At 43.6% G+C, this 14,968-nt stretch overlaps 1 protein-coding gene across 3 annotated transcripts in view; it reads right to left on the bottom strand.

Annotated features, from left to right (window-relative positions):
* sidt2 (SID1 transmembrane family, member 2) overlaps window positions 1-14,968 on the bottom strand; it is a 121,040-nt gene that overhangs the window by 60,077 nt on the left and 45,995 nt on the right. For all 3 annotated transcript variants that reach the window (XM_059956789.1, XM_059956791.1, XM_059956788.1), the window contains 4 exons: window positions 14,665-14,764; window positions 13,281-13,346; window positions 11,547-11,640; window positions 7,456-7,514 (listed from right to left, as the gene is read on the bottom strand). In XM_059956789.1, coding sequence (XP_059812772.1) covers window positions 7,456-7,514; window positions 11,547-11,640; window positions 13,281-13,346; window positions 14,665-14,764 — 319 coding nt within the window. The remainder of the gene's footprint in view (window positions 1-7,455; window positions 7,515-11,546; window positions 11,641-13,280; window positions 13,347-14,664; window positions 14,765-14,968) is intronic.

The raw sequence follows: 14,968 nt of genomic DNA on the forward strand, positions 1-14,968 counted from the left end.
GTGAAACTGGGCAACATAGGCTCATTGGGCCCGAAGGGTGTGTTACCGTGCTAAATAAACCACGTGGTCCCTTTTACTCCCTGAAATCAGCAGTCCCATTCCCTAGCAAAATTTCCTCACTGAAAGCAAAAACAATGTTGACCCAGAAAGAATATAAACTTATTTAATATCTCAGTGGCACATGACTTGGCTTAGCTGGATTTTGATATAATGGATTTTCTATTGAGTGATTTAATTGGCCGATGAAAAGGAGGTTACTGCTTTGCCAGCATGGAACAGATGAAAAAGACACGAGGTTGGTCTATGTGGAACCACTTGGACTCATCAACAAATTTAATTTTCTCCAATAAATCCATTAGCAAGGGTGACTCAGTTTTCGATACTAGATATTCAACCATTTAAACAAACAGTGAATGTTAGTGAAATATTGGGAAATCAAAAAATGGGCCTCTGACCAAAACAACCTGGATTGTCACTTTACAAAAATAATTCAGTGGCCACTTTATTAGGAGTCTCCAGTGCCTAATAAAGTGGCCACTGAGTGTATGTTCATGGTCTTCTGCTGCTGTAGCCCATCCACTTCATGGTTTGACATGTTGTGCATTCAGAGATGCTCTTCTGTACACCACTGTTGTAACGTGTGGTTGTTTGAGTTACTGTCCCTTCCTGTCAGCTTGAACCAGTCTGGCCATTCTCCTCTGACCTCTCTCATTAACAAGGTGTTTTCACCCACAGAACTGTCACTCACTGGATGTTTTGGTGTTTTTCACACCATTCTCTATACATTCTAGAGACTGTGTGTGAAAATCCCAGATCATCAGCAGTTTCTGAGATACTCAAACCACCCTGCCTGGCACCAACAATCATTCCATGGTCAAAGTCACTTAGATTACATTTCCTACACATTCTATGTTTGGTCTGAACTGTTGACCATATCTGCATGCTGTTATGCATTGAGTTGCTGCCACGTGACTTTCTAACTAGATATTTGCATTTACAAGGTGTACCTGTAACAAGATTTATCATTGGCTGGTTTGGGATGGATCACTGATCACCCATTCCAAAACATGCCAAGAGGAAAAGACTTGGCCAATGTTTCCAAATCTCAGTGGCCACTTTATTAGGTACCTATTACATTCTCAATGAGAAATCTTGTTGCAGGTCTCCCGAGTGCATCAGACATTCAACATTAAAACAGGATGGCTGAAGAATGAGACTTGAACTGATATTAGAAGCCCTTAAGGTCATGAGAGGATCTGATATGATAGACACAGAGGAGATAGACACATATGATAGACACATTCTCTCTTCTTGTGGAGAGAGTAAATCTAATAGCCATAACTACAGGCAGACACCAATAAGTCAGCAGAGATTCATCAACACCCTCCTAGTATGACCTAACAGAGGAGAGTCACAGTGGTCGGGTCTCTGGCACTGAGTCTACGTCTGTGACCCAGAAGGGAAGGGGAGAAGAGGCCCACTGTGATGATAAGAGGATTTGTTAGGGGGATGGACAGGAAGTTCTGTGGGCGAGAACAAAATTCCCGGATGGTCAGGGACATCTCGGATCAAGCCCTCAGCATTCTTAACTGGGAGGGTGAACAGCCAGAGGTCATGGTCCACATAGGTATCAATGACATGATAAACAAGTGATGAGGTTCTGAAAAGGGAGTTCAGGAAGTTAGGTACTAAGTTAAAGGGCAGGGCCTCCAGGGTTGTGATCTCAGGATTGCTACAGTGCCATGTGCTAGATAGACCAGAACTAGGAAGATTATACAGTTTAACACATGGCTAAGGAGTTGATGTAGGAGGGAGGGCATAAGATTTTTGGATTATTGGGCTCTTTTTCAGGGAAGGTGGGACCTATACAGAACCGACAGTTTGCACCTGACTGGAGGGAGACTAATATCCCATTGGGAAGGTTTGTTAATGCTGCACGATGGAGTTTAAACTAGAGTTGCAGGGGGATGAGAAACAGAGTGACAGAACAATTAGTGGAGAGATTATGGAGACGGATGTTGGTAAGACCTCAGGCAAAATTAGGAAACAAAAGGTTGAGCATGGAGCGACTGGTGTCCTGATCTGCCTGTATTTCAATGCCACAACTATTGTAGGAAAGGCAGATAATAGTGCTGAAGATGAGGTAGCTGGTTTACAAACAGGCAATGTGTAGTGAGGAGAGGCTGTTGATAGGGAAAAACTGCAGTCAATAGGATGAGTTGCAAAGTAAAAGGCAGACAAAATCAAAAAGGAGAGGAGTTGGCCACAGTAGACTGGAAAAGAACATGGGCAGGAATGACTACAGAGCAACAATGGCTGGAATTTCTGGAGGCAATTCAGAAGGCACAAGATATGTGTATACATCCCAAAGAGGAAGGAGTATTTTAAAGGAAAAATGACACAACCATAGCTACATGAGAAGTCAAAATTAACATAAAAGCAAAAGAGGAGGTATGGAAAGCTTTAAATAGGTTTGAGTTCTGACATCTGATAATGTTATAGAGAAGGCATTTAAGACCACAATGTATGATTAAACTGCAAAAAGTGAGAATGAAGCACATCACATACCAGCAACAGAAGCTCAAACTGAAATTCAGCTCTAATGGTATAGTGACTGGTGAAAGGGCTGTTGGGGATGCAGTTCCAAGAACCAGTGAGGATGAGGAATGGCGATACATTTCTAAGCCAGATCGGTTGTGACAAGGGGAATAGGACTTCAGATTTCCATGTGCCTGCCCCCACCCTCCTTGGAGGTGGTAATTGCCTGGATGAGTAAGTGTTGTAGATGATGCCCACTGAAGACACTCCATCCCTGCACTCATCCAAACAAATGGAGAGCTCCCCATTACAGGCAAGTCTTTAGCAAGTCTCTCCATTTGTGTCATGATATGTCAAGTAGTGAAGCAAAGGACTAAATCCACTGCATCTTCCTACAGAGATGAAGAGCAATTTCTTTAGCCAAAGGATGGCAAGTCTGTGGAATTAATTGTCACAACCGGCTGTGGAGGTCCAGTCACTGGGTATATTTAAAGCAGAGGTTGATAGTCCTTTTGATTAGTCAGGGTGTCAAAGGTTACGGGAAGAAGGCAGGAGAATGAAGTTGAGAGGAATAATAAATCAGCCATGATGGAATGATGGGAGCAGACATGATAGGCTGCTCTGAATGTGAACCAGCCCAAGTCCTTCTTTCGATCCACCATGCTTTGCCATAAAAAGTGACTGAGAAACAAATCTTACCTAGTAACGGATCTGTAGCCATAGAGAGCAGCAGCCACAAAATATAAAGAGAGAAGGATTACTGTCCAGAATTTTCAGAGGGGAGAAGAAATTTACTTTGAACACAGAAACACACCACAGTATTTAAGTCATAAGTTAGCATAAGATATAGTGGAATAGAAGAAATGGGGAGAATGAGAAAAATTGCAACTCTACATTGAGTGTAGAAATATAGAACATAGATAGCACAGTGCAGTACAGGGCCTTCTGCCCACGACATTGTACTGAATTTTCAACCTTCTCTTTAAGATCAATCTCTTAAGAGGTGTATCATTGGCACTAGCCTCCCCAGCATCAAGGACATCTTCAAAGCACAATGCCTCAGAGGTAGCATCCATCATTTAAGACACCCACCATCCTGGACATGGCCCCTTCTCATTGCTACCATCAAGGAGGCACAGGAACCAGAAGACAGACAGACAGGCACACACACACACACAGAGTTCTAGGAACAACTTCTTCCCCTCCACCATCAGATTTCTTTTTTTTTCTTATATTTTTATTGATTTTTTTTAAATAAAGAGAGCATAGTATAAAGGACGTTTGTGCAGTTCATAATAAGTATATCAAATGTACAATTCACACCTGTGAAAGGGATGCACCCATAGTACAATCATGCTTTGGTTACCTCCCTGCCCTGACCTACCCCTCCCAATTCCCATCTCCAAGCCATCATTGCATTGGCAAAAAGGGTTAAACAGAACCTTTGTCCCCACAGAGCTGCATAGGTTTGGAGAAGTTGTATTTTTCTATTACATAGGCTGTTGTATGATAATAAATTTGTGCCCGAAGAGTTTTACCGGAAAATGCTGGAGGTCAGGGATTTATGTGCAGAGGAAAGGAAGAAAGAATGGACTTTCAGTGTGGCTGGGGATTCTGAAAATATTTAAGAAAGGGACCCCACACCTTTTGGAACTTTATGTCAGAGTTGAGAGTTGATAATGGATCTTCTCAAGGTACAGACTGGACTTGATGTCCCTGAGCCACTGAGCATGGGTGGGCAGGGCAGCAACCCTCCACCTGAGCAAAACTGCACGCCCCGCCAGCAGAGAGGCAAAAGACAGTGTGCGACGTTTGGTCGGACTTAGGTGCATGTCCCCCTCTCCGGAGGTGCCAAAAAGAGAAATCAAAGGGTTAGGTTCCAAATTATAACTAAATATTTGGGAAAGAGTTTGGAAAACAGCTTTCCAGTATTTTTCCAAGCTATGGCATGTCCAGTACATATGGATAAGGAAAGCCTTGCTCCTTTTGCATTTGTTGCAACAGGGATTAACATCTGGGTAAATGTGAGGTAACTTAGTTTTAGACATATGGGTCCTGCGTATGACCTTGAACTGTAACAGGCAGTGGTGGGCACATCAAGAGGTTGAGTTAACTAACTTAAGAACTGAATCCCATACATCGTCTGACAGTGAAAAACTTAAATCTTGCTCCCAGGCAGTTTTAATCTTGTCAAGGGTGCTTGCCTCAGGACTGCTAGCTTGTCGCAAATAGTAGATATGAGACCTTTGCGCAGTGGATTCATGCAGAGAAACAGATTAATGACGTTTGTGTCAGGTGCCTCAGGGAAGCTTGACAACTAACTTATAACAAAATGTCTAATTTGCAAATATCTGAAGAAATCACCATCAGATTTCTGAATGGACAATGAACCATACTCCACTAGTTTTGCATTATATTATATATATACACACACAAAATAAAATAATTTGTTGTATATTTTATATTTTGCACTGTACTGTTTTCAAAAAACAACAAATTTCATGCCTGGTTCTGTACTCTCCCACTATAGGAAACGCCCTCTCCATGTCCACTCTATCTAGGCTTTAGGCACAGAATGCTTCTGTGATAATGCTCCTGTGTATGCCTGGAGACCCTTCACAATGTTAAGACCATAAGATATAGGAGCAGAATTAGGCCATATGGTTCATCAAGCTTGGTCCACCATTCCATCATGGCTAATTTATTATTCCTCTCAACCCCACTCACCTGCATGCTCCTTGTAACCTCTGAAACCCTTACTAATCAAGAACCAATCATCCTCTGCTTTAAATGTACCAACTGACTTGGCCTCCACAGCCATCTGTGGCAATGAGTTTCACAGATTCACCACCCTCTGGCTAAAGAAATTCTTCCTCACCTTTGTTTTAAAGGGATGTCCCTCAATTCTGAGGTTGTGCCCTCTGGTCCTTGACTCTCCCACTATAGGAAACATCCTCTCCACATCCAGTCTATCTAGGCCAGGGGTCGGCAACGTTTACCACTAAAAGAGCCAATATGGACCCATTTCCCACAGAAAAGAAAACACTGGGAGCCACAAAATGAAATAACACTGCATACAACGGGTTTTTTTTGCCTTTATGCTATGTATAAACAAACTATAATGTGTTGCATTTTTGAAATTGATGAACTCCTGCAGAGAAAACGAAATTACATTTCTGCATGCAACAAAAACATTTTGAACTCCGAAAAAAAGACGTTGGGTTGAAGGTTACTACATAGGTAGCCTACCTTGGATCGAAGAATTAAAAGAAAGCGCGCACTGGCGGGTGTCAGGCATTGGCAGTTGTGATGTATATTAATAGCGATAAAAAACACGTTGTAGCGGTGTGCTACACGCAGCGCTAAAATAAAGACTGCAGTCAAAGGTAACTTTATTCGAACTAAACAGCCTTGCTTTAAAGCCTCCCTCAACCCGTCCCCATGGGCGCGGATGCTCCAAAAGACACGTACTCACAAACCCCTGTAGGCTATCTCCCTTAGTCGGAACGGTGGCTAATTGTTCGGATGTGCCAGGAAACGGTGTCTCCGCAAAGTTTTCATATTGTACAAGATCACCATAATCTTCAAATTTCGAATTACATTTCAAAAGCTAACAAACCACGGGGAGCCGCATCACAGAGATCAAAGAGCCGCTTGTGGCTCTGGAGCCGCAGGTTGCCGACCTCTGATCTAGGCCTTTCAATGACATCCCTCCCCCACCTCATTCTTCAAAACTCCAGCATGTACAGGAACAGGGCCATCAAACATTCCTCACACATTAACCCTTTCATTCCTGGAATCGTAATCCTCTCCAATAACAGCACATCCTTTCTTAGATATGGGGCCCAAAACTGCTCACAATACTCCAACTGAGGCCTAATCAGTGCCTTATAAAGTTTCAGCAGTAAATCCTTAAGGAAACTGTGTAGTTACCCTACTTAAGATGTGTAGTAACTCCTCTAAAAGATGGCACCTCAGAGCAAGCTCTGCCCCAGGACAGCAGTGGGACCTCAAGACACCAGAGCCTCACACCCTCTGAAATAATTCCATATGAACACAGATCAGGCCCTGTTGCTGGGGTTGCCTCTCTGTACACTGCAAAATCCTCAACCAGGCCTGGCCAGGCCAAGCACATAGAGCAACAAAGAATTTAGGGGAGGAACTAAGCAGGTCGAGCAAATTCTGGGGGTGGGGGAGGGGAGGAGCTCTTGACATTTTGGGTTGAAATCCTGCATCAGGACAACAATCCTAAAGTCAGGTCAAGCTCCTGATGCAAGGTTTTGACCCAAACAATCAACAATTCTGTTTCCCCCTGCAAACTGTGTTGTATCTGCAGTGTCTCCACTCCTAGAATGGACCAAAATACTGGCATTTCACTCCTGCAAGGTGAAGCGGCTACAGTTATTAGCATCCAGACACACTGGCTTGTTACCACAAGCAATAACTTTTGCGATAAAAGACCTTTTTCCCAGGGCAGAAATGGCAAATACAAGGGGACATCTTTTTAAAGTGATGAGAGGGAAGTACAGGGGGGGGGGAATGTCACGGGTAGTTTTTTTCAAAACACAGAGAGTGCTGGGTGCATGGAACCGCCTGCCAGGGTGGTGGTAGAAGCAGATAAGATTAGGAACATTTAAGAAACTCTTAGATAGGCACATGGATGACAGAAAGATGGAGGGAAGGGTTAGAATGATTTTAGACTTGATTTAAGAGTCAGCACATTGTGGGCTGAAGGCTCTGTAGTGTTTTATGTTCTATTGTATAACATGAGACACAATGGGCTGCACTACTGGCTGCTGGGCAGCAGGAGAGGAGAATTACAAAAGGCATCTAATAATGGCTGCTTTTCTGTGGAAACCTGGGAACCCAAAATGATCAGGTCCATTTTCCAAAGAGTAAAATTATCTCCTTAGTTACCACACTGATCCGGAGATGAGATGTTTTTCCCCAAGAGTCTCTCTCTTTTCCTTTGCTGCCTGAGGAGGGAAAGTAGAGAGCAGGATCAGAAAACACAATGATGGAGCTTGTTTAAAGCAATCATTACAACGGTCACATATCCCAACAGAACAAGATGTCTTTCCACCACTCACTCTATTAGTGGATAAAACATTCTCAGGGGTTAACAACCAATCACTTGTAACATGGTAGAACAGATTAATAAACTGTTCAAAGTAGACAGGCATGGTAGCATAGAAGTTAGCACAATGACTTTACAGCACCAGCGATCACCGTTCAGGGTTCCATTCCCACCGCTGTCTGTAAGGAGTTTGTATGTTCTCCCTGTGACCGCTTGGAATCTCTCCCATGTTCCAAAGACGTACAGTTAACTACAGGCATGGTATGTTGGCACCGTAAGTACAGCAACACTTGTGAGCTACCCCCAGCACAATCTTTGGAATGTGTTGGCAAACAAAATGATGTATTTCACTGTAGGTTTCGATGTACATGTGACAAATAATACAAATCTTAAATCTCTTCCAGTCAGTAATAGGGTGGCTATGCAGAAAATTACTATCGTGTGCAGTTCTGGTCACCTACCCACAGGAAAAATATCTGAACGACTGGCATCCTGTCGCACTCCCCTCAATGATAAGTAAATGCTTTGAGAGGCTGGTCAAGGACTACATCTGCAGCACGCTACCACCCACACTGGACCCCTTACAATTCGCCTACCGACACAACTGATCTACAGATGATGCAATAGCCACAGCTCTTCACACCGTCCTTACACATCTGGAGAAGGATGCTTATGTGAGAATGCTGTTCTTGGACTACAGTTCAGTATTCAACACCATAATTCCCCCCAGGCTCGACAGGAAGCTCAGAGACCTTGGCCTTCACCCTACCTTGTGTAGGTGGATCCTGGACTTCCTGTCAGATCTCTGGCAGGTGGTAAGAGTGGGCTCCCTCACCTCTGCCCCTCAGGGCTGTGACCTAAGCCCCCTCCTTTACTCTCTGTATACCCATGACTGTGTCGCCACCCACAGCTCTAATCTGCTAATTAACTTTGCGGACAATACTACACTGATTGGTCTAATCTCAAATAATGACAAGGTAGCCTGCAGAGAAGAAGTCATCACCCTGACACAGCGGTATCAAGAAAACAACCTCTCCCTCGATGCCACAAAAACAAAGGAGATGGTTGTGGATTACAGGAGGAATGGAGTCGAGCTAACCCCTATTGACGTCAGTGGATCTGGGTTTGAGAGGGTAAACAGCTTCGTGTTCCTCGGCATAAACATCACCGAAGACCTCATGGGGTCTGTACACACCAGCTGTGCGGTGAAAAAGGCACAACAGCGCCTCTTTCACCTCAGACAGTTGAGGAAGTTTGGTATGGGCCCCCAAATCCCAAGAACTTTTTACAGGGGCACAATTGAGAGCATCCTGACTGGCTGCATCACTGCGTGGTATGGCAACCGTACTTCCCTCAATCGCAGGACTCTGCAGAGAGTGGTGCAGACAGCCCAATGTATCTGTAGTTGTGAACTTCCCATGGTTCAGGACATTTACAAAGACAGGTGTGTAAAAAGAGCCTGTAGGATTCATTGGGGACCTGAGTCACCCCAACCACAAACTGTTCCAGCTGCTACCATCTGGGAAACGGTACCGCAGCATAAAAGCCAGGATCAACAGGCTCCGGGACAGCTTCTTCCACCAGGCCATCAAACTGATTAACTCACACTGAACTGAGTGTATTTCTATGTTACATTGACTGTTCTATTTATTATTATTATAAATTGCACATTTAGATGGAGATGTAACGAAAAGAATTTTACTCATGTATGTGAAGGATGTAAAAAATAAAAGTAAATTCAATAAGACTGTAAAAATGCAGAGAAAATTTACAAGGACATTGCTGGGACTTGAGAATTCAAGTTACAGGGATAGGTTGAATAAATTAGGACTTTATCCTCTGGAGCACAGGAGAATGAGGGGAGGTATGCAAAATGATGAGCATAGATAGGATGGGCTTTTTAACCTCAGGTCGGGTGAGACTTGAACTAAAGGTCCTTGGTTAAGGGTGTTATGAGTGATGAACAGACTTGATGGAAATAGGGTGCAGAGTTAACCATTCCCACCACCCCCGAGAACTATGAACTATTGCTGTTGCTATGCTGCTAATGAGAAAGATGAAGCACAGAGGCAGGAACATCTGCTACAGATAAGAGGGAGAGAGAGACTGTTGATTTATTGTATTTTGACTCTTCCTGGATTACTTACCTTTCACTACAAGGACTTTGCTCGTTAACATTCCTCAGGAGACAGCAGGAGTGGCCTGATTTGATGGACACAGTCATTCAGAGTTGATGGATGGATGAGACCCCGTTAGTAGGGATAAAAGACAGGTCTGGGGAGACACCCTTCAGACACACCAGTGGGCACTGTGTTGTGGACCCACAGGAAGGTGGGGGGGTTTCAGAGACTGAATCAGGAGATCAGTCAATAAAGCTCACAATGTGACAGCAGGGCCGGTGGGGACTTGTGTGTGTGTCCACTCATGCCAGAGTGACGAGTCCACCACAGAAGAACGGTCTAGCTGAAGAACAGAGGGGTCATAACTGAATGGCCACAATGATACGATGGAATAAGAAAGCAACAGAAGGTTTGCCTGCTGCAGCTGCCTAATCTCTCTCTCTCTCTCCAACAATTACAACACAACAACCATAACTACCTCAGCACTCATGAACTGAACTTTATACTTTCCTATGACAATTCATTTACCCCTAGACATCGATAGAGCTTGTTTATTATTTCTTATTATTGTTCCTACACTTTTAGGTTTATTATTGCTAACTTGTTTTACATGTATATTTGCATTTTTGATACTGTATTGTGTAGTTTACTAATAAACATCTTTAGTTTTGGTACCTCCAGACTCCAACGGATTCTTCTATCTTTGCTGGTCTGTAAACCCAGTTACTGGGTACGTAACAAGGGTGAAAGATGAAACACTGAAAGAGAACCAGAGGGTGAACTTCTTCACTCGGAGGATGGTGAGAGTGTGGAACGAGCTGCCAGCAGAAGTGGTGGATGTGGGTTTGATTGCAATGTTTAAGAGAAGTTTGGACAGGTACGTGGATGGGAGAGGTTTGGAGGGCTATGGTCTGGGTGCAGGTCAATGGGACTAGGCAGAAGATCAGGTCGGCACAGACTGGATGAGTCAAAGGGCCTGTTTCTGAGCTGTAGTGCTCTATGACTCAAAACACTTTGCAAATGAGGAGTAAAAATAGCGTATTATTTTCCTTCTGCTTTGGGGAAGCAGGGTAAGTCAGTGGATCCTGATGAAGAAGGTCTCCAACACCAGGTGTGGAGGTGAGGACTTTAAAACAAGAAGATGAGAATGGTAGCTGAATCTGATGATCAGCTGTTGACAAGAAACAAGAAGATGAGAATGGTAGCTGAATCTGATGATCAGCTGTTGACAAGAATCCTTAGTTTGAGTGGCTAACTGTTAAAACAGGATGCTTTAAAACCTCAAATGTTGGCATTCAGAGCCAATGCCTGCAGTCACTTCACCAGGCCACATGAAAAATAATGCTTTTCTATGTCAATCTAAGTAAATACAGAGGATCTGAGGCCCCATCTGCTATTACAAGGTGTTTAACTCCAGCTGCAGGCATTTGCCTTGGACGCCTAAATTTTTGCCTGTTCCAGTATGGTGGAAAGTGCTTAGGCGCTTACAGCTCATCGAACTTCCAGTCACGGAAGCTAGTTCCTTGTCCAATATCGGACTAACCCAGTGTGGAGAAGGGATAGGAGGTTGGAAGTGAGGAATGGTAAGGCTGCAACAACACATACTTTTCTATTATGTTATCCATGTGAGCATAGAGCAACCTCCTTTCCAAGCCTCCAATAATCAAGCAAAGAGACCAACACAGCAAGAAGAGAGATTACAAAACAGTGGATGCAGTAACAGAGACAAATTTTCCGAATAAGGGCCACTGGAGGATCATCCCTTTAAAAGTCTCCTTCTCCTCAAACATTTGAAGTGCCAATACACTTACCTTCTATGCTCCCAGCATGCAATGAGAAGTGTGAGCAGGTAAAATGCCAGGAAAATCCCCAGACTGAAGAGCACCCCATTGACGTAGGCCACTGCTACAAGAGAAAACAGAAGAGGACTGATTCAGCACTGAAAATCTTCCTAAGAGTACGATATTACATAGATCAAAGTTTTCACCAATGAAGGGAACACTGACAATCCAAGATTCTGGATTATACTACTCTATGGTTCTATGCCTAGATGTCCGTATGAGGCAGTGGAGCTTATATCTTCTCAACGGCATTGTAAGATATTGAGAATTATTCTAGACAAATAGTTCACACCATGCCATGACCAACACGCAGCAACTGTTGCTGATCGTTACTCCTATGTTTAGAAGACAAGTTGGAACTTGCATGAATAAACAGTGACAGAGACAATGATTGATGTTTCTGCTGAGTCGTCAGATCTCACCTCCCTATTGTCTTTTTAGAACACAGAACAGTACAGTAAAGGCCCTTGTGCCAACCTATATTAACCTGCTCTAACCATTCCCCCTTAAACATTTTCCTTACATCCAGTGTGCTTAGAGTCTTTTAGATGTCTCCATTGTATCAGTCTCTACCATCAGTCCCAAAAGTACTTTACAGGCACTTACCAGTCTCATAAAGAATGCACCTCTGATTTCTCTCCTAAATCTTCCTCCAGTCACTTTAAATGGACGTGCTCTGGTATTGGCTATCACTACCTTGGGAAAAAGGTATTAGCTGTCCATCCTATAAATCGTCATCAAGTCATCTCTCATCCTCCTTTGCTCCAAAGAGAAAAGCTTTAGCTCACTCAGCCTATCCTCATAAGACATGCTCTCTAATCCAGGCAGTGTCCTGGCAAATCTCCTCTGCACCCTCTCCGAAGCTTCCACACCCTTCCTATCATGAGACGACCAGAAATAAACATAATATTGTGTGCGTGGTCTAACTAGACTTTTATAGAGCTGTAATATCACCTCAGAGCCTTCATTAGTCAGGGGATTGAGTTCAAAAGCCAGAATATCACACATTACAGTCAAAGGCAACAAGAATAGCATGCTATCACAATAGTATGTTACCAAGATGAGATGAGAGGTCAGGGCTAATAATTCTTGAAGGACTGTCAGGAACTCAAATCTCAACATTGTGCAGGGGAGTAAAATCCCATCTGCTTCACTGCTGTCCTTCAGGAAGGGAACTCTCCCATCCTTGAAAAATAGAAGAACTGCAGATACTGGAAATTTAAAATAAAAAGCAGAAAACTTTGGAAACACTCAGCAGGTCAAGCAGCATCACTGGAAAGAAGAAATAGAGATAATGTTTCAAGTCCAAGATGTGGCGAAGGGTACTGGACCTGCAGCATTAAATCCATTTCCATCTCCCACCCTTACCTGGTCTGGTCTGTGTATAACTCCAGACCAGCAGCCAAGAAAGCCACCAGTTCAGAGAAAAAACATCAGGGTAGGGTTGAAACTACAAGCAATCTTGTGAATGAATTAACAAAATGGAACACCATATCCTAATGAGGCAGGGCTTGGAGACACAGAGAGCAGCATTTAAGTAAGTGTAAATGATATTTGTGTTGTCCTTAAAGCTGTGATTAGTGCTGTCTCATGGGGACACAAGGAGTTTTGAATACTAGAGATTTAGTCGAACACAAATTCTCTGGCACTTTGGTTGCCTTTGAGAACTGGTTACACAAACTTTCTCCAAGCTGAAATGCTCACAATTCACAGCTGGCACCACAGTCACATTCAGGATTTTTGTTCGATTCCCCAAACCCATCGGCTCATCTGGAAAAAAGAGAAAAACGGGAATATATACTAACATCAGATTAAGACATTCAACAATAGAAAATCTGCAAGTTCAGTCATTGAGTTATATAAGTCCTTTGACCAAACTGGTCCACGCCAGCCAAGGTGCCTACCTGAACAAGTCCCTTTTCCTTGTGTTTAGTTGATGGGAAAAGGCAGAATAAGTTTGGCACGGCCTAGATTGGCAGAAGAGCCTGTTTCTGTACAGTATTACTCTACACCTCTAACAAAAATAAAAACAAACTCCAAGGAGCAAATAGAAATTAATTTTTAAAAAAAATTGTAGATATTGGGCATCAAGTAAAAACATTGAGTGCTAGAAACACTCAACTGGTCGGGCAGCATTGAGGGAAGAAAAACAGAATTCCCTTCCACTGTAGACTTCATTTATTAGGTTTTCAATCAATCTTATTTGATCAGACTTCAGGGGAGTGTGTAAGGAATTGGGAGACACAGAGTGCAGAAAGGGCACACGCTCCCACCAGCTCATAAATCATCCTGGTGAACCTTCTCCGAACTGTCTCCAGTAAAAGGTCACGGACATCCAGTTTAAGTTGCCGAAGTGCTGGCCCTTCCCCCTCACTTTGTAATCTGAATCACATAGTACCTAAGACACGGCTGAATCAGAATCAGGTTTATTACCACTGCTATACACCCAGTAACCACTTTATCAGATACCTCCAGTACCTAAAAGAGAGGCCACTGAATGAATGTTCATGGTCTTCTGTTGCTGTAGCCCATCCACTTCACGGTTTGACGTGTTGTGCATTCAGAGATGCTCTTCTGCACACCACTGTTGTAACACATGGCCATTTGAGTTACTGTCACCTTCCTGTCAGCTTGAACCAGTCTGGCCATTCTCCTCTGACCTCTCTCATTAACGAGGTGTTTTCACCCACAAAACTGCTGGTTTGTTTTTTGTTTTTTTTTGTATTTTTTGCACTATTCTCTGTAAACTCCAGAGACTGTTGTGTGCGAAAATCCCAGATCATCAGCAGTTTCTGAGATACTCAAACCACCCTGTCTGGCACCAACAATCATTCCACAGGGAAAGTCACTTAGATCACATTTCCTACACATTCTGGTGTTTGGTCTGAACAACAACTGAACCTTTTGAGTGCAATATATTGTTCAGTCAGAGTGCTGAGGTATGGCCCCTTCCTCCCTGGACAGTCTGCTTTAGTCAGGCGCCTGTTACCCATTTCCACAATAGCTGGAGCTGCCTCCTTCCAGAAGACAAACCCTTGTGTTCATCACTGCCACCCCACCTCCCTTACACAGCCCCCCCCAATCGTACCTTCTTTCAATGGGTAGAAGGGCAGGGCACCACCACATGCCTCATCCTCAGTCTTCACCACCACCACTACATAAAAACTGCTGTTTCGGAAATCCTTCCGCTGTTAGGAGGAAACAAGACAGGCTTGATTATCACAAAGGTGCTGACTATTGTTCCGTTCACTGTCCTAGACAACCTTGATAGAAACAGAAAATAGTCTTTTAATATTGGGGTGGGGGGAGGGGAAGGGAAAGAAAGGAGCCCTCCAGCACCCAGGGCCTGCCCTTTTCTCACTGTTACCATCAGATTGGAGGTACAGAAGCCT

Source organism: Hypanus sabinus, chromosome X2, assembly GCF_030144855.1.
Source record: "Hypanus sabinus isolate sHypSab1 chromosome X2, sHypSab1.hap1, whole genome shotgun sequence".
Lineage (NCBI taxonomy): Eukaryota > Metazoa > Chordata > Chondrichthyes > Myliobatiformes > Dasyatidae > Hypanus > Hypanus sabinus.